We start from the raw sequence: 24,192 nt of genomic DNA on the forward strand, positions 1-24,192 counted from the left end.
CTCACAAAGGTAGGGGGAGTGTTTTGTTCTTGTCTTAACAGGAAAACCCATCTCCAAAAAGCAAAAAGACACCAAACATGTAGATGCCTAAAGTGGAGAGGATAGCTATCCAGAAAGAACCTCAAACAAAGAAGAATCTGACATACGGTACCAATGTCTAATTCTGCTAAACTATTTCTATACAAAAATCTATTTCTCTTTACTTCCTAGTACTCTTTTAGTCCCAATTCACTTAAACCAGTGTCGGCTTTGGACTTGGATTTGGCTTTCCTCCTCTAAATCCCAAGCATGTTGTTGAAATAAAATTCAGAGTTTCTGTATTATATCAAGAAGCCAATTAATGTAAGACAGAAGAATACAAATCTAGGGACTGTTATTTGTCTATACTCGGTTCTTTCTCTGAAAGCCTAATTTCCCTCATATTTATTTTCTTCCTTATTGTTGCCTTTCCCAGTACACATACCTATAAAAGTTGAAATTTCTGTGTTGATTTAATGTTTAAGTCTTTCACAGAACAAAAAATTTCCTAGCAGCAATCTTTGAACTCTCCAGAAAGAAGATAGGGCCCCACTTCATCGATTCCACTTGATCCAACTTGATGCCTCTGAACTGACAAATACCACCCTAAAACTGGTTTGGAACTATATTGCTCTAGACAACTCCAGACTAGCTAACTAAAATAATGCGCCTTCTTATTACACTCTGGCCAGAGCTTCAGATAAGAACTTCAGTCAAGCGTCTCCTGCCACACAGAGACTAGGTACATATGTTACAACTAGTCCTCTTGAGACTTTCACTACTCTAAAAATTTTCTTCTTACAGGATCCCATGGGGTTATCATTGCCCCATTTCATCAGGAAGTGATTCCAAGAATACAACACCCCCTTTCCCTACGGGCTAATATACACCTCTATAGGGTTGGTTTTTAGTTGTTTAGGGTTGGGTATGGAAGGAGGTATTCAGACTCAGGTATCTCTTTTAGATAATTTTAGGGCATGGATGGGAAAGGTATGGTTAGGATGGAATTTTGGTAGATTAACATATCTTCTTGTGAACTACCTTAGTAATTATTAGCTATAGATAACTTACATTGATATAAATTCTCGTATGATTTAACGTATGTACAATCAAGTTTGTACTCCTCTCTCAGATAATTTGTATATTATATTTTGTTATATTGTGTAAGGTCTTCCTTCTATTTACGATGTTTGGTGGATGAATATCTTTATCATATTCTATGTATATATGCTTTTACATATGTTTAAGATATTTTGTATACTGATACAACTTAAGATATTTTTATCATGTTTACACTATACAGTTCTACCTCTGATTAGACATTTCAATTCTACCTCTGTTTTAGAGATTCACATATATGCATGTATATAGTTATATTGCTGTAATCTTGATCCTTGCTAAATTATTTTGGGAAGCTTAAGCCATTGTACAACTAGGTTCTCAAGAATTACAGATATTTTTCACCCACATTTCTTATATCAATGAGAATTAGTCAGACAAATATTTTGATCTTCAAACACTTCACAGACCTGCAGAATAAGGCATTTAAATGTTTTAATATTAGTATTCTGTTGACACGAGACACAATTGCTCCTGACAGCACCAAGCTATCCCCAAGAATATGTTGGGCACTGATGTCACTCCTTCCAGAGTCCATTCTCTCCTCAGCTAATGGCCCCTTGGGTAAAGAACTGCCTCCACCTCGACCACTGACTTTGGACATGCTGTCCTACTATGCCTGCAGGAGATAAGTTAGAAGACTGCTGAACCTTGACAAGTCAGGGTAAGACAGCCTCCTCCCTGCTTCTGTGTTAGTCAGTCAGATACTCTAGGCCTTAGCCAAAGCTGGTTGCCATGCTGCTGTGAGATTTGGGGTCATTGTCCAGGTAGCCTGCTGTTTCTGTCTTTGCTGCACCTTTGGAAGTTGCTCACCTGCACTGTTTCCTTCCTTCTCAGGTCTTTGACGAGGTTGAAGATTAGACTTACAATTATTGTTCTCTCTCCCTAGATAGAAGTATTAGGCACACAACTTAGCCTTTCCAGCTTAGAACAGCTCTCTAGTAGTCTCTGTTATGCCTTTACCCTAGGACTGGATATGTAGTTCTTCCCATTTGCAATAGATCTTGAGGATATATGTTCTTACTTTTCTTTCTCCTAGCGCATACTTGATATTTGCCATCCTTGTACATAGTTTTGTATCAAGTCTAAATCTTTTTCTTTAGACTAGAACGGGAACTGTAGGGAGAGATCTTATTAGGTACCTGTGGCGCTGACCACGCCCACTTGGGTGTGGCCACAGGTGTATAGTGAGCTTGTGGGATTTAGGCCTGAGGGGAAGGTCAGGCTCGCTGTCTCTGGGTTCAGGTCAACTCTTAGAGGGCGGTTGAGCTTGGATGCTCCAAGTGTATCGGTTTCTCCCGTGAGTGATTCCTCCCCAATAAAATTAACCTACTTCATCCCAATCCCGTGTATCGTAATCTGTGTGCCACATTACAGGATCCAGCAGCATCACTGCTGGGTATCTATGCAAAGGGATGTACATCAGAATGCTACAGACATACATGCACATCCACGTTCATTGCTGCACTATCTACATGATAGACAGTTATGTCCTTCCAATAGATGAATGAATAAAAAAATGTGATATACATAGACACAATGGAGCTTCCTTCTGTGGTAAAGAAGAATTAAATTGAGCTAGGTATGGAGGGTCATGCCTATAACCCCAATATTTAGGAGGCAGAGGCAGAAGGATCAGACGTTCAAGGTTATTTTCCACTACACAGAAGCCAAGCCTGGCTTTTACATGGGTGCTGGGGATCTGAGCTGTTTGTGCAGCAATAGTTTACTGACTGAGCCATCTCCCTACACCCCCTTATCGATTTTCTTTCTTGATATGGTTTTACTACATTGCCTAGGCTAGCCTTGAACTAGGTTCAAATGGTCCTCCCACCTGAGCCTCTTAAGAAGCTGAGGCTATCCAGTGGTACATGCTACTGTGCCTGGCTTCTTTAACCTTTCAATTTATGTCCATTTTTAAACATGTATTTTAACAAATATATTTGACAGTTGATTTCAAGTTCTGAACTATTATTATTTTGTTGGGTTGATGTTAAGTCTACCTTGAAAGCAGACACTTGACTGGGTTATATGAGCTGAGATAGCTCACTTTTACTATTTTTATTATAGAGAACCAGAAAGTAACATGCTGAGCTAGGGAGCTAGCTCGGTCATTAAAGTGCCTGCACTGCAAGCAGGACACATGCTTGAGTCCCAGAATCCATTTTTAAAAGCTGGGTGCAGTAGTAATTCCAGTCCTGGAGAAGCAGAGAGGTCCCTGGAGGTCACTGGCAGCCCGACTAGCCTATTTGGTGAGATATAGGCCTGGGATAGACTCTGTCTCCAAGAAAAGAACAAACAAAAAAGGTAGGCTTATACACACACACACACACACACACACACACATGCGCACGCACACGCGCACACACTTTATTAAATGATTCTCAATTGTGTTGAGTGAATACATCTTCCAAGGTATGATCCAGAACTGATGGCATAGCATACAGTTTGGTGGATAAGCTCTTAGAAATTGAAAAGATCTGAGTTCCAGTTCTAGCTCTGCTACTTCTGAATGGTGCAAACTTGTGGCAAGTGACTTCACCAACTAAGTGTAACTAGCAATGATACACACTGAACAGCAATACAAAGTGCTCAGGTGTAGCACACAGAAGTGGTTAATACACGTCAGTGATTATGGACCAGACAGAATTGCCCTTTCAGCTCTATTAGAACCTTCTATCCTGCACCCACTCTGCACCAACTTGGACAGTCTATTTATAGGTTGCAGATGGCGAAGTGAAGACAGCTGAATGGGCCAGCGTGGACTGATGAGCACAGGTGTATAGTTCCAGGAAAGCAGAAGAGCCTCAGCGGTCTCAACAACTCCAGCAACTAAAGTCTCGCGCTACCCTTTCTTCTTTCTTTTCCTTAGGGGGGAGGGCAGGGTCTTTCTGTATGGTCGTGGCTGTCCTGGAACTTGCTCTGTAGACCAGGCTGGCCTCGAACTCACAGAGATCTGCCTGCCTCTGTCTCCCCAGTGCTGGGATTAAACGTGTGCACCAGTTCCTGCTATCCTTTCCAACAGTGAGTTTTCCCTTAACCCAGCAATTCTCAACCTCTGGGTCTCCACCCTCTTGAGGGCTGAATGACCCTTTTACAGGGGTTACCTAAGACCACCGGAAAACAGATATTTACATTACGATTCATAACAGTAGCAAAATTACAGTTAAGATGTAACAACTAAAATAATTTTATAGTTGGGGTCACCACAACATGAGGCACTGTATTAAAGGGTCTCGGGATTAGGAAGGTTGAGAACTACTGCTTAAGTCATACAATTTTTTTGTTTTGTTTTGTGTTTTGAGACAGGGTTTCTCTGTGTAATAGTCTTGGCTGTCCTGGAACTCACTCTATAGACCAGGCTGGCCTTGAACTCACAGAGACCACCTGCCTCTGCCTCTTGAGTGCTGGGATTAAAGGTGTGCGCCACCAATGCCTGGCTAAGTCATATAATTAAAAAAAATTTAAATTTAGTTTTATGTGTCTTTGAGGGTTTGTTTTCATGTATCTCTGTGTACCACTTGCACGACTGAAGAGCTCAGGGAAGGAGTTGCAGATGGTTGTGAACTATCATGTGGGTGCTGGGAATGGAACCCGAGTCCTCGAGAAGAGAAACCAATGCTCTTAACTGCTGAGCCACCTCATCTCTCCAGCTCCTTAAACGTATTATCTTCAAACACATTATCTTTGCTATAATTTAAAAGGTCAAATCCAAAGGATAAACAAAGTCACCCGTGAAATGTCTTAAATGCTCATTTCTCGGTTTGTAAAAACATTCAGTTTGCTGATGTAGCATACACATTTCAACTCTGACTCCTACACAAAGCAAGACAAGATCATCTGCTTCGAAGCTACCTTTAGAGTCTGGTAATACACTACACACAAAAAAACTTGCTAACTACAGGTATTAAGTAACAGAGAACTAAGAGTTTACTATGACTTATTTTATTTGGTAATCTAGGAAGTTTGCAGCCATTGGTATCTGGTAAAGTTGGGAATTCAGGCACCTTGGTGGAACTGTTAGCATAGCAAGGCTCTTAGTAAACAAACCGCTTTGCTACCATGTGCGAGCAGACGTGTGGCTGCGGGATCTCTCTACAACCTCACTGGTTTTGTTCTGAGGACTGTCAGGGCACACTCAACTGTTCCTGATGTGAGTGCAGGTTCTAGCTTCACAATAAGTGTGTGACTATCCAATGCAATGCCACCACAGCTACCACACAGCACCCCTCTCCAGTTAGAAAACTCTACTTTGGTCCCATGGGAACACCAAGCATTCAGTCCTGCAGATACTACAACAACTGATCTGGGGAGAGACTTACACATTCGGTGGACTGTGGATGAACACAGGCCAGATTTCTGTGTTGTCGTTTTCCTGTCAGTGTAGCTGGGTCTCTAGTTTGGTTCTCTTAGGGGGATTTCCTGAAGTTGAGGCTCTATTTGGTGAGGGTAACCAGATCGAAGTAGCTGTCAAACAATGTTCAGGTTTGAGGTGACTCTTAAAACTCACTTAAAAGTGGAAGAAGTATCTCCACGGACTCCACCTCCCTCCGCTCTTATTCCTCAAACATGAGAATATCCCACACACACTTTCTACAAGCAATTTTATAGCACTGACGAGACTTTAGACTAATTAAGGAAGACATGGAAAGGCTAGCGAGCCCAATTCTTTTTATCTTAAGGTGCATAAAGCCTCAAAGGGAACCGAATGCAATAAAGTCAGAGGCAAAATGGACCTGGGACCAAGTGTCCCACCACCCACAAGGCACACTACTGGAGTGTCAGGAACTTGGAGCTGACACACGGCAACACATGCCTAGCATTCCTGAGGAGCCGGCCTCCAATCCCAGCACTGCAATACCAAACAAAACCCAGGCCAGGCAGTCACTGAGCTCTTTTACATCCACAGCAGACATTACCCATCACTTTATCATTTCCTTCTGAGTTCTGATGCTGCTGAGCTCCAACTGGCTGAGTAATAGGAGAATGAATTATAAGCGGGTAATACTGAGAAAGGCGTGGAGATTTTTGTTCTAAAGTGCACTCGGTGCCACACTGTGGAAAACGTAGGCAAGAGGAAGGCAGGATCCAATCTGCATGGGCTGTTTGGGAGGAAGACACACCAGGACTCTTACGCAAATGCCAATAACACAGGCATCGCCTGGAGAGAGGCTACACAGACGGCACATTTAGAGAACCCCCAAAAGGACATCCCTGGACAAAAGTAGTCTTCACTGGGACTAAGAAGGGACAAAGGGCAGACTTAACCGTTTATAATAAACCAGTGATAGCCATGCACTATTTACTAGAAAACAAATGTCTCATGGCTTTTGATATGTACCAGGACTAAAGTCATGAACCACAAGCCTGATTATGAAAGGTAACAATATTTTCTGGATTAAAATAAAACTAGATTATAGTAAAGTGAATATGATTTCTTTGGTTGTTCATTTGTTTGGTTTTTGAAACAGGATCTTTCTCTATAATCCTGGATGTCCTGGAACTTGATATATAGACCAGCTGGCCTCGACTCATAGAGATCCTTCTGCTCCGGTTTCCCAAGTGCAGGCATTCCATGACCATGCCCAGCCCAATACGATCTTTTTTCTTTTTAGTAGCAGTTTCAGTTTACTAAATGTTATTACTACCCCCGCCCCTTTAAAGATATGATTGTGGGACTGGAGAGATGGCTCAGTAAGAGTACTAGCTACTTTTCCAGAGGTCCTGACTTCAATTCCTAGCATCCACTTGGTGGTTCACAGACAGTCGTAACTTAGTTCCATGGAATCTGGATACGCTCTTCTGATGTGCAGACAAAACACCCATACACATAAAACAAACAAACAAATAAACTAATAAATAAATAAATTGTAAAAATAAAGATATGATTGGATCTAATTAGTAATGCTCAACTTTTCACAAAGATAAGGAATGTCACCTTGAAATCTACTCAATTTAATTTAATTTAATGTCTATGTCTGTGTACTATGTGCATGCCTGTGCATGCCTGGTGCCTGAAGAAGTCGGAAGAGATCATCAGATGCCCTGGGTCTGGAGTTACAGATGATTCTGAGCCACCTTGTGGGTACAGGAATCAGCCTCCAGTACTCTGGAAAGCAGTTAGTGCTCTAACCACTGAGCCATCTCCCCAGCTCCAAAGAATGGCTTTATACTTAGATTATACAGTTGGTTATGTGAGCATGTTTTCACGCTGGGAAAAATTCTCTTCACTGTCAGAACAAAGCATGACTCACCCATTTCAATTTTAAACACTAGCCTGTTATAGGCCTTGATTAAAGACAAGGAAGCAGGTGTCTACACTGTTCTTGACTAAGTCAATTTAATTAGAATTCCCTGTTATTTGATGAGGCTGCTGTTTTTAACTTACTAAAAAGCACTGTAGTGTGGTTAATGCACAATATCAAATAAAGAATACTTAACACTTCTCAAAATAAAATGACATTCCCCTTTCCATTTGCCTCTTGTTTAAAAATAAATTAAGCATTTGAAGCCAACAATAATCTTTAAGATATATGACAACTACATGCTAAACAATGTAGTTGTAGACTGTAAGTTTAACTTATTTTGACAAAGATTTGAGGGGGTTGGGGAGATGGCTCAGTGGTTAATGGTACTGGCTGCTCTTCTAGAGGATCTGAGTTCAATTCCCAGCACCCACATGGAAACTAATGACCCTCTATAACTTCAGTCCCCAGGAATCTGATGAATCTTCAGGCCTCCATAGGCACCAGGCACACATGTGATACACAAACATACATGCAGGCAAAACACCCATACACATAAAATAAAAATAGACATGTATAAAACTAAGCTAGGGTGGTTAAATCAGAAAATAACAGTGATTTCTTGGGGGCTTGGGTTGAAGGAAGAAGCCAGGAAAAACACTCTGAGATTGAGGGAAGTTTTTGTCTTATTACGGATGTGGTCAAACTGTACACTTAAGAGCTGTGCATTTTATGGTATGAAAATGCTACTTAAAAAACAAAAACAACTCATAGAGCCCGGTGGTAGTAGTGCTTGCCTTTAATCCCAGCACTCGGGAGGCAGAGTCAGACAGATCTCTGTGAGTTCGAGGACAGCCTGGTCTAAAAAGTCACATAGGGAAACCCTGGCTTGAAAAATAATCAAAACAAACAAACAAAACAACAACAACAAGAACCTCATAGAGAACTATCCATGTATAAAATGAAGGTTTTAAACTGTCCTCCAGAATGAGAGTTTGAACTTCAATCTGGCTGATGAAGGGCAACTAATAGAGAACTTTCTAAACCACTGTAGCTAAACACACTTTGGCTCAGTTATTCATGAGAATAATCTATACTTGCCAGGACTCCTCTATCTGGGAATCAAGTAGTTTCCTTTCAGGTTTCAGCAGCTAATGGATTCTGCCATCCACAGGAATGAGCATAATTTAACATGTACAGCACTGCGGTACACACCCACTGATCCCCACTCTCTCCTCTGCACATCTGCAATGAATCCTGCAACTTGACCGCAAAGACTGCACACGAGGGGCAAGACTTCTACAGACACCGAGAATGCAGTGATTCGAGAATGTGTTTAGTGTTCATCTTTCTATCCTCTGTCCTCTTTCCTATGAAAACTTGAATATATATGAATATACATAATATAATAATTACATATATATATATGTATATGAAATTCTGACTGCTACGAGCCATATTTGGTAAAAGTCTTACCAAATACCAGAAAGACTATTATTGAAAGAGAATCAACTATTTGGTGGCTCACTCGCACATGGCGCTGGTTAGGAACCACAGCACTGTTGGCACTTGCCATTATAAAAGAAAGAACAGTTAAACTGTAGCTAGGAAGGCAAATTTCTCACCTCTTTCAGCACAGTGCATATAAACTACCCATTTTATGTATCTCTAAAAAGCCCCGGTTCACTGATCAACGATAGCTGTTGAATGAAACAATGGATCTTATTATCAGTGGACAAGCAATAAGGAACAGGCTTACATACCAAATCTGGCTTTATATGGTAAACCAGGGGAAAGGAAAACCACATGGAGTGCAAGGTGGTGAACACCGAGGAGAACCAGGACTGCCGAACCTCCCGGCTTCTTGGAATTCGGTGAAGGCAGTACTAGAAGGAAACAGAGAGACCGAAATGAACGAATAGCGAACACTTAAGGCAGACAGGGTTAACACCTGTATTCTTATTCACTTTTAATTCTCACCTTAGCTGCTTTAAAAGTAAGAGGTGCAAAGCCTACTACATACTTCATCCAACCTTACAATGGGTTATGACGAAGAGGTCCCTAAACGCAATTTTAAAATTTAAATTCAAAATTTCAATTAATTTTAAGCAAAGTTAGTTTTGGCAATACGTTGGGAGAGATTTTCCATAAACTATATTACAGGCAGAGTGTAACATGCTGATATATACAAAGAGATCAGGTAAACCAATAGAGAAGCGATTTCATACTAAGATAGCCAAAGAAGACGGACAGATCATTTCAAACAGAAGAAACACAAAGCCAGCGGACGTGAACAGGTAGTTAACAATGAAACCCAAGGAAAGAGTAAGTTTTCAAATACTTATTGAACAGTAATTATAGACGCCCAGTGTTGTTGAGGGTGCAGAGAAACAGAAGCACATTCCCTGTGTGAATACATTGATACATCTGTTGGGCAGTGGATGGTAGCTAATGCAAGCCTTGGTAGCTTGAGTTCATTCCCAGAACCCAGGTCAAGCGGAAGGAGAGAAGAGACTGCACGGTTGCTCCCTGACCCCCACATGCACAAGGGTACCTATGCACGCACACCTCTAAATCATAAGCAAGACGGAAAGTTGTAAGCTGCCTTTGGCCTGGGGGTGAATTTGCAGTGTTAAACTGCAGATGTACTTCATTGGCAGTGCAGGTCAGTGGAACCCAGCAGTGCACACAGTTGTTAAATAATGACCTCCTTCGTGTGAAGCAGAATACAGGCCCAGGAAGCAGTGTCCTAGAAACCAAGAAGTAAGTTTGTGCACTTGCCTCACTGGTAGGAATTAGTAACTGAAAAACGAGTAAGTAATAAGTCAAGTAATAACACAGAGCCCAATCCCTTCTCTGGACAGAAATAAAAACCATGAACAGTAGAACCTATCACGAGTTTCCTGCATAGAAATGAAGATTTATGTTGGGACTGGCGGGGACACATGGAAGGAGGGGGCAGCCCCGTGTGTGTTTCCAGAAACCTCCTTCTGTGTCCCCGCAGTCATTCGTTGATTCCAAATGTCTCTGCTCCTCCCTGGCTTTAGTCACTGCCGTCTTTCACCTTGGCTGCTGCTACCAACTGCCTTTTAACCGGCCTCTTCCCTTCTTTTATCTTGCCATAATTTACTCTCTACAGAATCACCAAGACTCGTCTTTTACTAATGTAAAGCAGGTCCTTCCCTTTTCCTACTTAAAACCGTCCACAGGCTTCCCTGCGAGTGGATAGATAAAGGTCAAGCTCCTTGAAGCTGTTCCCAGGTTCCGGTACCATCGGGTACCAGTTTGTCTCTAGTTCCTCCTGGCTCAATGGGCCACAGTCTGTCTGTTCTCTGTGTGTCCGGGTTCCCTCCTGAAGACCTCATCTGCTCCAACGCACCCTGTCAGCCCCGTCCCCAGACGGTTTCACAGTTAGCTTCGTCCTTCAGATTAGTTCTCAACTGAACATTATCTGTTCAGAGGACAGACAGCATCTCCTCCATCAATGTCCTGCTTTATTACCTTCATACAAATTATTAGTACCCCAACTTAACTTGTTGATTTGTGTATGTGATTTCCTGCCACTCGCACCAGAACACAACTTGAGAGGATTTTTTTTTCCAACTGCTGTAATACCTGGGTCTGGTATGGTATCTCCCATATTTTAAGTACTTGGCAAACATTTGCCATATTATTGCATGGACTTTTCCTGGGGAGACATTTTCTACCCCAGATAGAGTGCCAATGACAGACTGAAGAAGCTATTCCACCCAAGTTTAGTTTGGTGAACTAATCAGTTTAGCTATCTGAAAGGTCATCTACAGCAGCAAGGGCATCACATCATTGAAGAAAACACCTCCCCACCTTCCTCGATGTCTCTGGGGAATGGGGAGCCTCATACTGGGTGCGCTGCCTCCAGAGCCCTTTCCTCCCTGCCAGGACCTGACGATAACAGATCCAATCCTGTGCAGCTCTCCTGTGGATGCACAGCAGATGACTACCTCAGGGCTGAGGAGACCAACAAATCACACCTTCTCACTGAACAGTAGAGCAATCTATATTCTCAAGGTGACAATGTGAGGACCAGGGCCCAGGCTTTTCACGTGACCTGATATATGTGGAATAGTCCTTTGATGGTGTCCCCGGATCTCTGCGCTTCGCCGAGGAGAAGTTAACAACACCTTCCTAGTACCTAGTACCTTACACCACCTTCATATGGAGGCTACTCTCTGCCTCCTATTGTTCCAGTGAACAGCAAGTACCTGCCCTGACCAGTTTCCTTTTCTTTGTCCCTCCTCCTCCTCCTCCTCCTCCTCCTCCTCCTCCTCCTCCTCCTCCTCCTCCTCCTTTTGTTTTGGCCTTTTGACACAGGGTTTCTCTGCAGAGCTCTGGCTGTCCTGGAACTTACTGTGTAGACCAGGCTAGCCTCGAACTCAGAGATCCCCTTGCCTCTGCCTCCCAAGTACTGGGATCAAAGGCGTGCGCCACCACCCTGGGCTTCTTTGTTTTTAACTCCCTGTATATTTATAAACTGAAAGGAGCCCACAAATCTCGCTTCCTCTCCGGCTCTTGTGAGAACTATGCTCCTGCAGTCTCTTTACCCTGAGTCAGTTCTGCACTGTGAACTGAGGTTACCAATGTCATCAGTGACACGCCCCGCCCTCAAACCGCTAAGGCTTTGGGGAGAAATGCAGAATAAGAACGTAGGACCTTGAAATCTTCAGACTTCCTTATTGGCTCTCAGGCCCCCGGTTCCTTCAAGAAACTGCTGCACTTTTGGTATTGCTGCTGTCTGGTAGTCGGCTGGATTAAAGGGCTCTGAGAAAGGAATAACGTAGCTGCCTCATTTCTTCCATGCAGTTCACTGTGCACATCCCAAATACAGATATGCTTTGAAATAAACCCACTCACTTTTACACTGTCAGCCAAGGGAGTGCAGTTTGTTTTCTTTCTCTATCACACAAGGAAAAAAAACCGCATACATTGTATTTGAGCCTCCTAACTGAGGGGCAGAACTCTCCAGAACCTCTCCACTCATCTCATATGATCAAATGTGAGTGGCGAGGCAGACAGGAAACACTAAAATCCTCAGGCAGGGAAGTGGATTTTTTTTCAGGCTTCTAGTTTGTCTGAAATTGTGAGAAACACTGAGTTAAATACTGATGGTATATGACAACCTTTAACAGTCACAGTATGTTCCAGAATTACATCACTGCTAAAAACCACAAACAGAGCTGGCTTCAGATTTGTGAAAACTAAATAGAAGTTTACAGTGATTTAGGTGGAAAATAATTCCACCAGAGAATCCAGATGGCATCATAAACCACAACAGAGCAGACCAAGTGGCTATGAAGTCATTTCTTCTTGTTACCACACTGAAACGTATAACATACTTATTTAAATGGATGCCACACTATTGCAAAATCTTGGAAACAAGATGAACACTAAAACACCAAATTTTATTCAACAAGCATGCTTTCAGCTTTCTTTCATAATATTTAAAAATAATGTCATCACTCTTTCTATATATACATGTACACACACACGCACACACACACACACACACACACACACACACACACCTCCCACGATGGTTGAACCAATCATTTTAAAATTAAGATAACCACCATTTACCACAAAACAATTTTTAAATGCTTGTCCTTCAAATGCTTGGTAGATGTTTATCTCATGGGAACTGAGGATGTGTCATGGAGTGACACAGAAGAGAGACCTGTGGTCGTGTGAGCCTGCTGCCACTCAGTCTAGTAAACCAGCTTGTGGAGACCCAAATCTCCCACTGGGGCTCTTCAGCCAGCCTCTGTGACCTGGCTCTCAGGTGTGGTGACTCTTGTTTACATGTGCAGGCTGGCGGGCCTGACACTTGCTGTGTAGACAAGGCCAGCTTTGAAGTGATTTTCCAGCCTATACATCCCAAGCACTTGGATTTTCAGGCGCCACCACACCCAGCGTACCCAGGCTGACCAGTAAGTGACAAGTGAGCTAGGGCTGCGTCTTCCCTTGAGAAGCCCCTTCCTGCTTATGGGGGAAACTCTTTTTTCTAAAGACAATTGTTGGATTATAACCCAAAGACTCTGAAGCCTTCTATAGCTTCTTTTGACAATACCCACTCAATCTTCCTTTGGATAACTCATTCTCCCAGCTGGCCTTGGTGGTATTCATCCCATCTCACTTATCCCCAACTAAAACCACCAAATAGGCTTGGAATAGCTCAAGCATCATGGAGTATTATTAGTTCTAATGTGTGTTGGATGGTTTAACCACATTCCAAAATCAAACTGACCATAATTCTCCACACACAAAAAGTGGCCACTCCTGGCTCCTCTGGTTGGCTGAAATAGATGGGAACATAACCCAACAGGAGACCATGAGGCAGATGTTTGCCACGACTTCTGGGAAACAGAGGCTTCTCCTCTGTCCACAAGCTGTAAGAGACCTACCCTTTCCTCAGTCAGTACAGACTAGGAAGCCCAGAGTTTGCCCCCTTAACGACAGGGTTTAAGGCAGCATGAGCCAAACACAACTGTGGAAGACAGGGCCAAGTGACTTCACTGTCAGTCATTAATGATAGCCCCGGACAGCGGCACTCTGTCTTGCCAGAGGCAAGGCCACAAGTTTTTGGGTTTGTCCCCCACTCCCCCAAGGGTAATTGCAAACCAAAAGACAAGTACAGAATGAGACAAAATGATCATGTTAGCCATCCAGTAAGAAACTACTAACTCAGGTTTCCTGCAGATGCGTGATGGAGTCACTATGAACACAAAATCTATGACGTGTAGGAGAAGAGGGGAGGGTCTTGAGACAGAGCAGGCGCCAAGTTCGCATGGAGGCCTGGGAGAACAAAGAATGTGTGGGGAGTTGTGTTTTGACACAGAAGGAACAAGATAGCCAGCAGGAGACACAGGGTTGGAGAGAAGAGGCTTTTACAGCCAGGTTAGGGAATTCTAAAGGAATGAGATGCTGGCCATTGTTAATGGGGGGGGGGGGTCTGTGATCAGATCTGCATTCAAGAAATACCACTCTGACAAATAGGAGGAAAAACAGACGTGGGAAGGACTAGGGGAGGGAAAGCTGGGAGACAGACAGCAGGGCAATGATGCTGTCAGTTAGTAGGAGGAATGAAGACAGCAAACAATGGGGAGGAGCTGTGGGGAGCCTGGGGCTATTCTCTGGCTCCCAGCTGAACCAAAGGTATTGTCACACCCCAAAGAGAATGCAGGCAGGGAAAACAAGCTGTGCTCACGGGGGTCTACTTGTTTATTTGTTTTGTAGTACTAGGGAAAACTTCATGCATGCCAGGCAAGGACCACACCACTGAGTTTTATCTTCAGCACTTTCCTAAACAGTGTGTGTGTGTGTGTGTGTGTGTGTGTGTACAAGCACACTCTCAAGTCAGAGCAGGATGGCACCTTCACATACCACTCTCGCTTTTAGTGCCTGAAGACAGCCTCTCCCAGAACCAGATGCTCAGTTTTGGCTACGCTGGCAGGCCAGCAAGCTTTCAGGATCCACCTGCACTGCCCTACCCCACCCCCACTCTCCCACCCCAGGGCTGGAGATATAAGCATACAGAGTTACAGAGTCATACTCAGTTTTTCATCTAGGTGCTGGGGATTCGAACTCAGATCCTAACTGCCTGCATAGCAAGAAGTCTTGTCCATCGAGCAAACTGCCCAGCCCCTTTTTACTTCTTTGGAGACAGGATCTCACAGACAGCCCAGGCTGGCCTTCAAGTGGCTCTATAGTACAGACAGCTCGACCTACCACCTCAGTTTTCCAAATAGCTGAGATTAGCGGTTCTAGCCACGAGGGCCCCTTTGTAGTTTGGTTTTGAGCATGATCTTGTGAAGCAGTAAAATTCTCCAAATACAAACGCTACCAGGGTTACAAAATACAGATTTCTGGGCTGCCAAGATGGCTCAGAAGGAAAAGGCACTGTGTCAAGCATGATGACCACAGCTCGATCTCCAGGACCCCACAGTGAAGGAGAACCATTTCCCGCAAGTTATCCTCTGGCCTCCACAAACAAGCACATCCGCATATATCCACACATCTATACACGCAACATACAATAAATAAATATAACAAATACACTTTTAGGTCCAAATGGGGCGGGATGAGGTCTGTTTCTGGAACAAGGGCAATGGGCTGACCCAGCAGGTGGGCATACAAAACACCTGGTGATGGAGGCCAAGACTCACAACTTGGACTCGGGGCAGATACTGGCACACCCTGGAGAGGCCTGGGGTGAGTGGCAGCCTTATTTAGAGCTGGTGAGTCAGCCTTGAGCACCTGCTGTGGGATCTGGTGGCTAGCTGAGCATCCCTGATCTTAGCTGGGCCTCCTCATCACGGAAGAAAGCAGAGGCCCAGAGAGGCTGACTTGCCCAAGCAGAGAGAATGCGTCACCAGTGGGACCCAGTGAAAGCGAGCTTTTCACTCTTAGCTGTACAGACAGCTACCATGGAGGAGCACTGCCCAGGCACCTGTAGGCCATGTGAGCACTCTCTGTGCTCGCTTCCCTGTCAACCTATCCAGTGCCCCGCCTAAACCTGAAGTGAATAACCACCGGGTCTTCCTTGCTTGGAGATATGAGAATTATGGAATCCTTGTGTGTCGGCAGCTGCCAGGATTCACAAGTATTTCCTGGGCCTACCACCTATGGAAATAGTATCCAAGTGTTCAAAGGAACCCAGTAAGCTACAAACTGATTTTTAGCAACAAAAAACGAAATGGTAAGGCTGGGGAGTGATAAGTAAGACGTGGTAATAAATATATATTTTCTTACGCAGATATTTTACTCATTTCATCTTACTTTACTCTGAGTTGAGGCATTTGACTTCTTCTGGGTTGAGATATTTTACTTTTATGTAGAACTGGAGTTAATGTTCATTGGATGAGAAGCGTGTACACACATTAGCTACACTATAAGAAAAGAACTATAGCCGGGCAGTGGTGGTGCACGCATTTAGTCCCAGCACTCAAGAGGCAGAGGCAGGTGGATCTCTGTACGTGCGAGGCCAGCTTGGTCTACAGACCTAATTCCAGGACGGGCAGGACAACAACAACAGAACTTCACTAAACACCAGTGGTAATGTGAAGTTTACATCTGAAGTAAAACCCCATTAATCACCCTCTTTTTTTAGACCTGCTTAGATTCTGTTGACAATGCACCAGATGCCTTAAAGTCAAACTCTCAAGAAGCTGGGCAGCCCCAGTAATCCATGAAGGCAGCACCCCACCTTGTGGGACGGGAAGGTGCTGTAGTAGAAGCTTGCCAAGTCTGTTTTAAGAGAGCTGTTTGAGGGTCTTGCGGAGTTACATCCATACCAAACAATGCAAAGAAAAAAAGCCAACAAAAGAATGCCATTAACAGAAGACCCAAACTTCTGTGCTTACACACACACACACACACACACACACACAGATCTGTACCAACTCCCTCCCTGTTTGGTCTTGTTTTGTCTTTCTTCTCTTTGTCATGAGTCCTGCATCCTTAGATGACTTACCTTGTTGTGGCTACAGTCTGACTGGACTGGTTACTGTCCTTTTACTTTGAAGGTCACGTCCTTCTAGGTCTGGGAACCTTTTCTAGGCCATCCTTTGTTTGGAACTTTTCTCCTGTTTCCTTGCCTTTTCTGGAATATTCTATTTCATCACCTAGTGCTCACTCCTTTTCTTATATTTTTTAGCAGAATGTTCAGTGTGATTGTCCAGTGTTTATAGATTTAGTTTTCATCCTTGCAATAAAAATTTTATTGGATTAGAGTGTTTCTGAGTTTTCAAAAACGTATTCTCAATGACGATGTCCTCTCATTTCTCTGACAATAACTGTTCTCTTCTAAGCTCCTCCATGCCACCTTTCTTCAAAATGCCTTTTGTTGACTGGTGGTTTGGGTTCTTATGTGACAGGCACTTCTAGAATGTCTGATACTCAATGACTATTGGCTCAGACCTGTGACTTTTGAGTAGAAGGGAGGGAAGACCCCTCCCCAGACCATTGGATGACATTCAGGGCTGTCATGGCTGATGGGTGTGTATGGGCTGGGAGGCATCACTCACTGGCGTCTGGTGGAAAGGCCAGGGTTGCTGGTAAGCACCCTGTAATACACAGACCATTCTCCCATAACAAAGATTTATGTGGCCCCAATGTCAACAGCTGAGACAGTGGGAATGCCTAGCCAATGTTAATTAATGAGGTGGTAGCAGCCACTGTCTGGGCTGAGTTGAGCATTGAAGGGTGAAAGACAGACAGGACTCATGTGTTAGAGTTTTGTTCTGGTGGAGAAACCAGTTTCTTCAAAATTAATCTTTAATGCCTTGCCTGGAGGACATAGATGGGGTATTCTGGGAACTGTCAAGCACTCTTCACCGTACTCACTGCCAAGGTCTCTCACTGGGCCTGATGCTCTCCAATCTGGTGAGGCTGGCTGACCAGTGAGCTCCATGGAGCACCCCCATCCCCCGTGTCTGCACACCCAGCACAGGTGTCTTTTTATGTGGGTGCTGGGGATCCAAACCCAGGTCCGTACTTACCCAGCTGGCACTCTGACAGAAACATCCCTCACTCCATTAGCAGCTGACTCCTAAGGTTTCTACTGTTGCGCTCTCGTCTCCAACTGCACTAAAGTCTTCTTGAGGCAGAGACACCTGCTTCCCTTATATTCCTCACTAGATTAAGCGAAAATTTTACATATAAACCTGCTCTATTAGTAGCTGCTTTGTACTTCTTTATAGTTTTCAAGAAATATTTTAGAGTTAGAGGTGATTAAGAGTGTTTGCTCACCTCCCCTCCAAAAAACAAAGAAACAAACAAACAAAAAGCTGGACATGGTGGCACACGCCTTTAATCCCAGCACTCACTCGGGAGGCAGAGGCAGGTGGATCTCTGTGAGTTTGAGACCAGCCTGGTCTACAGAGCGAGTTCCAGGACAGCCTCCAAAGCTACACAGAGAAAACCTATCTCAGGAAAAACAAAACAAAACAAACAAACAAACAAAAACACAGCTGCTTGCTGTAACAACTACTGGTTGTGATCTCACATGAACCTGTAACTGTGTGTTGAGGGGGGCAGATGGAGACGGGAGGATCGCTGGAGCTTGGTTGGCTGCAAGCTTTGTTGAAAAAAAAAATGAGCTCCAGGTTCAAGGAGAAACCCTGTCTCAGCAGAATAAGGCAGAGAGTGACGGAGTGGACATCTGCCCTCCTCTTGCATTGGCTCACTCACACACTTGCACACAAGCCCCCCATGATTGTATACCCCCCACACACAAGAAATGTTTTATTGGGGGAAGGTAAAGCTTCAAGTGAGCTGTTCTACTACCTCAGACAAAGAAGAGCATCTGAAATAAATTGGAATAAATATGACAATACTACAGCAATGTGCCTGGGTTGAAAGCATCATTTTCTATAATGCCAGCGGTCAAATGCAAGCCCGTGTGCACCCTACATGCGCAGTGCCACCAATGAACTATGTATGCTTCCAGTCCTGCGAAGACAGTCCAGAATACAACTGTGACTCCAGGGGTATGTGGAGTGTTTTCTAACTCAAGAAAGGACAATGAAAAAAGAACAGACAATACCATCTAACAGAGATACATGACGTTCACCAAAGAAGTGGAGAAGACTTTCCTGTCTAACTATGACCAGATTAGTCTGTAATTCTGAAAGCTTCCAGATAGTGCAGGGTCAACAGCTCAATGTTCTGTAGTGTGCTGCCACCTGGTGGCAGGATGAAGGAATGACATCCAACACAGCAGGCTTGTCTGCAGGAAAATAAGTACAATAGAAATTCTTCACCAATCCACAGGAGGGAGGGACTTCCCAGGGAGGAAAACAGAAGGAACGAATGGGTTGATGGAAGGGAACAGGGACTAAAGAGTTGAGCGGAGGCTAGGGGAGTAAGAAGGAGAGAGCAAGCAAAGGTGTAGGGTTTGGGAAAACTTTGCCCGAATGCAAGAGGCACCGAAACACCTCTGAAGTCCAGGGCTCCCTAGTCTTCCAGCCTCCTGGAGGCTGCTGGCTAAGTCTGCATGATATGCGACACTACAGAGACACTTGGAGGCAGGAATGCTCCTCTCACAGCCTTCCCAGAGTAAGCAACAGTATGCTTACACACACACACACACACACACACACACACACACACACACACACACGTTTGTTCTTTTTATAAAGACTGATTTGTTTTATATGTATTAATGTTTCGCCTGTATCTCTGTATGGGAGCCGTGTTCATGTGTAGTGTCCATTCCATGGGGGTCAGAGGTGGGGGCACTATGCCCTGGAATTGGGAGTCACAGTTGTTAGACACCATGTGGATGCTGGGAGCTGAACCTGGGTCCCCTGCAAGAGCTTGAGCAAGTTCTCTTAACCACTGCGCCCTCTCTCCAGGCCAACAACAGTATTCTTACAACTGCCCAGGTTTATAGTTCCCAAGTCATGCTTGACTTTCTTCTTCTCAAATGCCTATCGAATCTGCCAGGAAATTCTCTTAACTCGACTTCCAGAAAAATTATACAGGTGCTGGAGAGATGACTCTTGCCCACACTGTGGTTCACAAACATTGGTAACTCCAGTTCCAGGGGATCCAGTGCCCGCTTCTGACATCCATGGGCACCAGGTATGCACGTGGCACACATACATACGTGCAGGTAAAACACTCAGACATAAAAAAATAATAAATCTTTAAAAAGAGTTCTACGGAGTCCAACTGCTTCCCTCTCTCAGACCTTGACTAGTGCAAGCCACTACAGTTCTCACTGGGAGGCTGCAAAAGCCACCCCCCCAAAGAAACCCACAAGAATTTCGACTGTCAATATATTAAATTGGGAAGTGGCTAGCTAAAAATGTAGTTTTAAACATCAAGAGTATACCGCTACATTTATTTATATCATATTTAATATTCCTTCGTAAGCTTTCACTATTGTGCCTGTATTACTTCCTCTTATTAAACACCCCTTCCCAGTATCTAACATGGTGCCTCTTGTCACTGCCATTTTCTCCAAGTTAAAGCTGGCATGTGACCAGCTAGAGCTCTCCAATTGTCCAGCTTGTGCCGAAAACATCTTAAAACGGAACTACGTGATAAGCTTTTTAGTTATTTTCTGCTGCTGTTGTTGAGGCTAGATACAATTACTTATATAACACAAGGTTTTATTTTTCCCCTCAGTACTTATTATTTCATTTTAGGTGGAAGGTAAAAACACAAAAAGGGGTATGACTAATGGCAGATATTTTTATCCTGCTTTTGCTTTTAAACAGTTCCTCTAATGGACATTTTGGTTCCAATGATACTTTTTTATATTGAGGAAACCACTGGAAACATTAGGATAATGAATGACGGGGGCAGTGAAGCGCTTTAGGAAGCTAACTATGGCCAGCCATGGACAAGAACGTCATACAGAGCTGACTGGGGTCCAGAGTAACCGCAGAGGGTGAGGTCTGCGCCTCCGTTTTCTCTCTATCGTGGCTTAAGTAGAACAGAGGCTTGTTTTCACTGAGAACAAGACAATGTGAGTTTGGGATAGCCACTACCGTGGTCTCTGCCGCACACATCTGTACTCTTTCGTAATCCCTATGGTGTTTCAACAATCCACCCGGAGGCATGGGGAAAGAAGGGTAGACAGGCCATTTCTTGTCAACACACTGTTCAAGTTAGCCTTCTTCTGATCACAGCAACACCCGTGATTAGCACAGAACGTTTGGACAGGCATAAGAATGCTTGCAGAATATGTATCAATTAATATGTTTACCTCAGTCAGACCACGGTGGCATATGACTTTAATCCCTGCCAGGATTACAGGCACTCAGGAGGCAGAGAAAGGCAGACCTCTGAGTTCCAGGCCAGCCTGGTCTACAAAGTGAGTTCCAGGGCAGCCAGAGCTGTTTTGCACAGAGAAACCTTGCCTCAAACAAAACAAAACAAAACAAAAAACCCAAACAAACAAGCAAAATAAACAAACAAACAAACAAAAAACAGGCTGGAGAGATGGCTCAGAGGTTAAGAGCATCAGCTGCCAGCTGCTCTTCCAGAGATCCTGAGTTCAACTCCCAGCAAGCACTTAGTGGCTCACGACCATCTACAATGAGATGGTGCCCTCTTCTGGCATGCTGGCAGAACACTGTATACAATTTAAATAAAATTAAAACAAAACAAAACAAAACAAACAAAAACCAGAAACAACTGTTTGGGACTGGACAGATGGCTTAGTGGTTAAGAGCACAGGTTGCTCTTCCAGAGACCCAGGTTCAAACACCAGCACCCACATGGTGGCTCACAATGGTCTATGATCCCAGTTCCAGGGAATCTAATGCCCTCTTCTGAACTCCTGAAATTAATAAACCTACAAATATTAAAACAACAACAAAAAAATGGAGCATGGCACATCGATACTAAGATCAGGAGGCAATCACTATAAAGTACAAGGTAGACGGACGAATGCATGTGTGCCAACACAGAAAACCAGCAAGGTGTAGATTAAAAACAAAACCAGGTAATACACGGTTTCTTTTGTATAAACTAGCTCCCACCTACTTCTAAGGAGCCCTCAACAAGGTCTGTACGACTCCATGTAGATACGTTAATCCTTGGTCATATGCACACATGTTCGGGAAGAAATCAGCACCAGTCGGACGCCACTCCAGCCAGTACCTGCGGCTACCTCTACAGTAGGCTGCGACAATGATGACAAATGCCCAGATTTCCTCTTAATCTTCACTGCCTAAACATTTCAAACTAGGAAACAAACCAAAAGGAATGAAATATTGCAAGAACAGAAGACAGTAAAGAAGAAAAACTGTCAGAGTTGACTCTAGAATCTAGTCAATGAAGTACTGCTTTGATTGTTACCGTAGTATTTTGTCTAGAATCAGCACTCAAGGTTTTCAACATGAACGAACCATCAGCCACCGTTTCCTGGGAAGACAGCCGAAGGCTAATTATAGACCAGCGGGAAAACTCAAAGTGATGAAGGCTGGCTCCACTTTTAACTTTGAAATCCTTTTCAAGGACTTTGCTTTATATATGAGTTTTCATTCTACGATTAAAAATATAAAAATATTTTGTTCCGGTGTCACAGGGATTTTTCCTTTAGTCATATGATCTGAAAGGGGGCCAACTGACCACCTGACAGAAGTTAGCAGGAGTAAGGCTGTCAAGGCAGGCACTTAGGAAAACAAAGGCTCCGGTTCAGAAGCAAATAAAAGGATGAACTAAGCCCGCAGTGCAAAGCCCACAGCTTCCTTTCCTTCAGGTGTGGGATGGGGAGTGAGGGGTTGTGAGCAGCCCAGCTGAAACCAGCTCCAGTGGGAATCATTGTTTAGCTCCTTGCGACTCCAGGAACCAATTCTCTAGGGAGGTTACTAGCCACTGTGGTTGGTGGCATCTCTTTAGTGACTCTAGACTTCAGAATTAATCCCAGTGGAGACTACTTGTTCTTTAGAAGTTTGGAGATTTTTTTCGTTCCTCTGTGTAGCTCTAGCTATTCTGGGACTAGCCTGTAGACCAAGCTGGCTTTGAACTCACAGAGATCAGCCTGCCTCTGCCCCCTGAGTATTGGGATTAAAGTCCTGTGCCACCGCTGCCTGTCGGAACATTTTTTTTCATGCACGTGATTTCACAAGCAAATATTCCTTTGTGGGAGGTGAGAGGGTCTTAATCCGCTGCTTCTCGGTTCTCTAGTCTAGGCTGCTGATAGCCAAAGGAAGGGTTTCTCATGAAGGTAATGAAGTGACTCGGAGACGCAGGCTAACTAATACAGCCTTACAGTAAATCCAGAAGACTCATCGCTCTTACTTTCGTGTTATAAACACAGTAGACTAAGCATCTGCAACTTGATACCATTAAACAATTCCTGGGGGCTGGAGCCATGGGGCAATGGCCAAGTGAGCTTGCAGCTCTTAGAACTGGAATTCAGTCCCCAGCACTGAACCCCTGAGGCACACATGCATGTCCACACAGACATGCACACATGCATGTCCATACAGACATACACACGGATAAAAAAATAATCACTTCTTACAATCTAAATAAAAGGAATAAAGAGAAACCCGAAGGAAGTTTCCTCTATCATTTAATCAATAAAGCTACACTTTTCAGTTTTAAAACTCAAAATAGCCAGGCAGTGGTGATGCACATCTTTAGTCTTTAGTCCCAGCACTCGGGAGGCAGAGGCAGGAAGATCTCTGTGAGTTCAAGACCAGGCTGGTCTACAAGAGTGAGTTCCAGGACAGCCTCCAAAGCCACAGAGAAACCCGGTCTCAAAAAAACAAACAAACAAACAAACAAACAAAAAACAACAAAAAAAAGATCAAAACCCAAAAAACTCAAAATGTGCTGCATATTTATCATAAATAGGTTGATAATGATACTTTTCTACAAACTGGCAAAACATTTAAAAGTTCACAGAATTTTGTTATTTAAATTTCTATTATTTATTAAGTTTCTTCATCTTTTTTTTTTTTTGAAGTCAGGGTCTCACTCTGCAGTCCAGGTTGGCCTGAACTCCCTATAGAGACTAGGCTAGCCTTGTACACGCAGCAATTTACCTGTCTCAGTTCCCAAGTGATGAGATTATAGGTGTGACTCTCCACGTCCAACACCATAAAAACTGTATACAAGAATAAGTCATAAACCAAAGAGGACATTCCCACATAACTTAGTTAATTCTAGGGAACTGAAACCAGTGTTGTCTTCGGGTTTCGGGGAGCTTCTTCACTTGCGCAAGGGCGAGCCTGCATTAGGGATGTAAGTCTGGGCTTCTCACGCAGTGAACTGAGGCACTTCGGTTACAGAAGAGCTCGTAGAATATGGG

At 43.8% G+C, this 24,192-nt stretch overlaps 1 protein-coding gene across 2 annotated transcripts in view; it reads right to left on the reverse strand.

The window, feature by feature from the left end:
- Cnn3 (calponin 3) overlaps nt 1-24,192 on the reverse strand; it is a 156,364-nt gene that overhangs the window by 121,136 nt on the left and 11,036 nt on the right. For both annotated transcript variants that reach the window (XM_040751957.1, XM_040751959.1), the window contains exon 3: nt 9,146-9,268. In XM_040751957.1, coding sequence (XP_040607891.1) covers nt 9,146-9,268 — 123 coding nt within the window. The remainder of the gene's footprint in view (nt 1-9,145; nt 9,269-24,192) is intronic.

The sequence above is a fragment of the Mesocricetus auratus genome, unplaced genomic scaffold, assembly GCF_017639785.1.
Source record: "Mesocricetus auratus isolate SY011 unplaced genomic scaffold, BCM_Maur_2.0 Super-Scaffold_100009, whole genome shotgun sequence".
Lineage (NCBI taxonomy): Eukaryota > Metazoa > Chordata > Mammalia > Rodentia > Cricetidae > Mesocricetus > Mesocricetus auratus.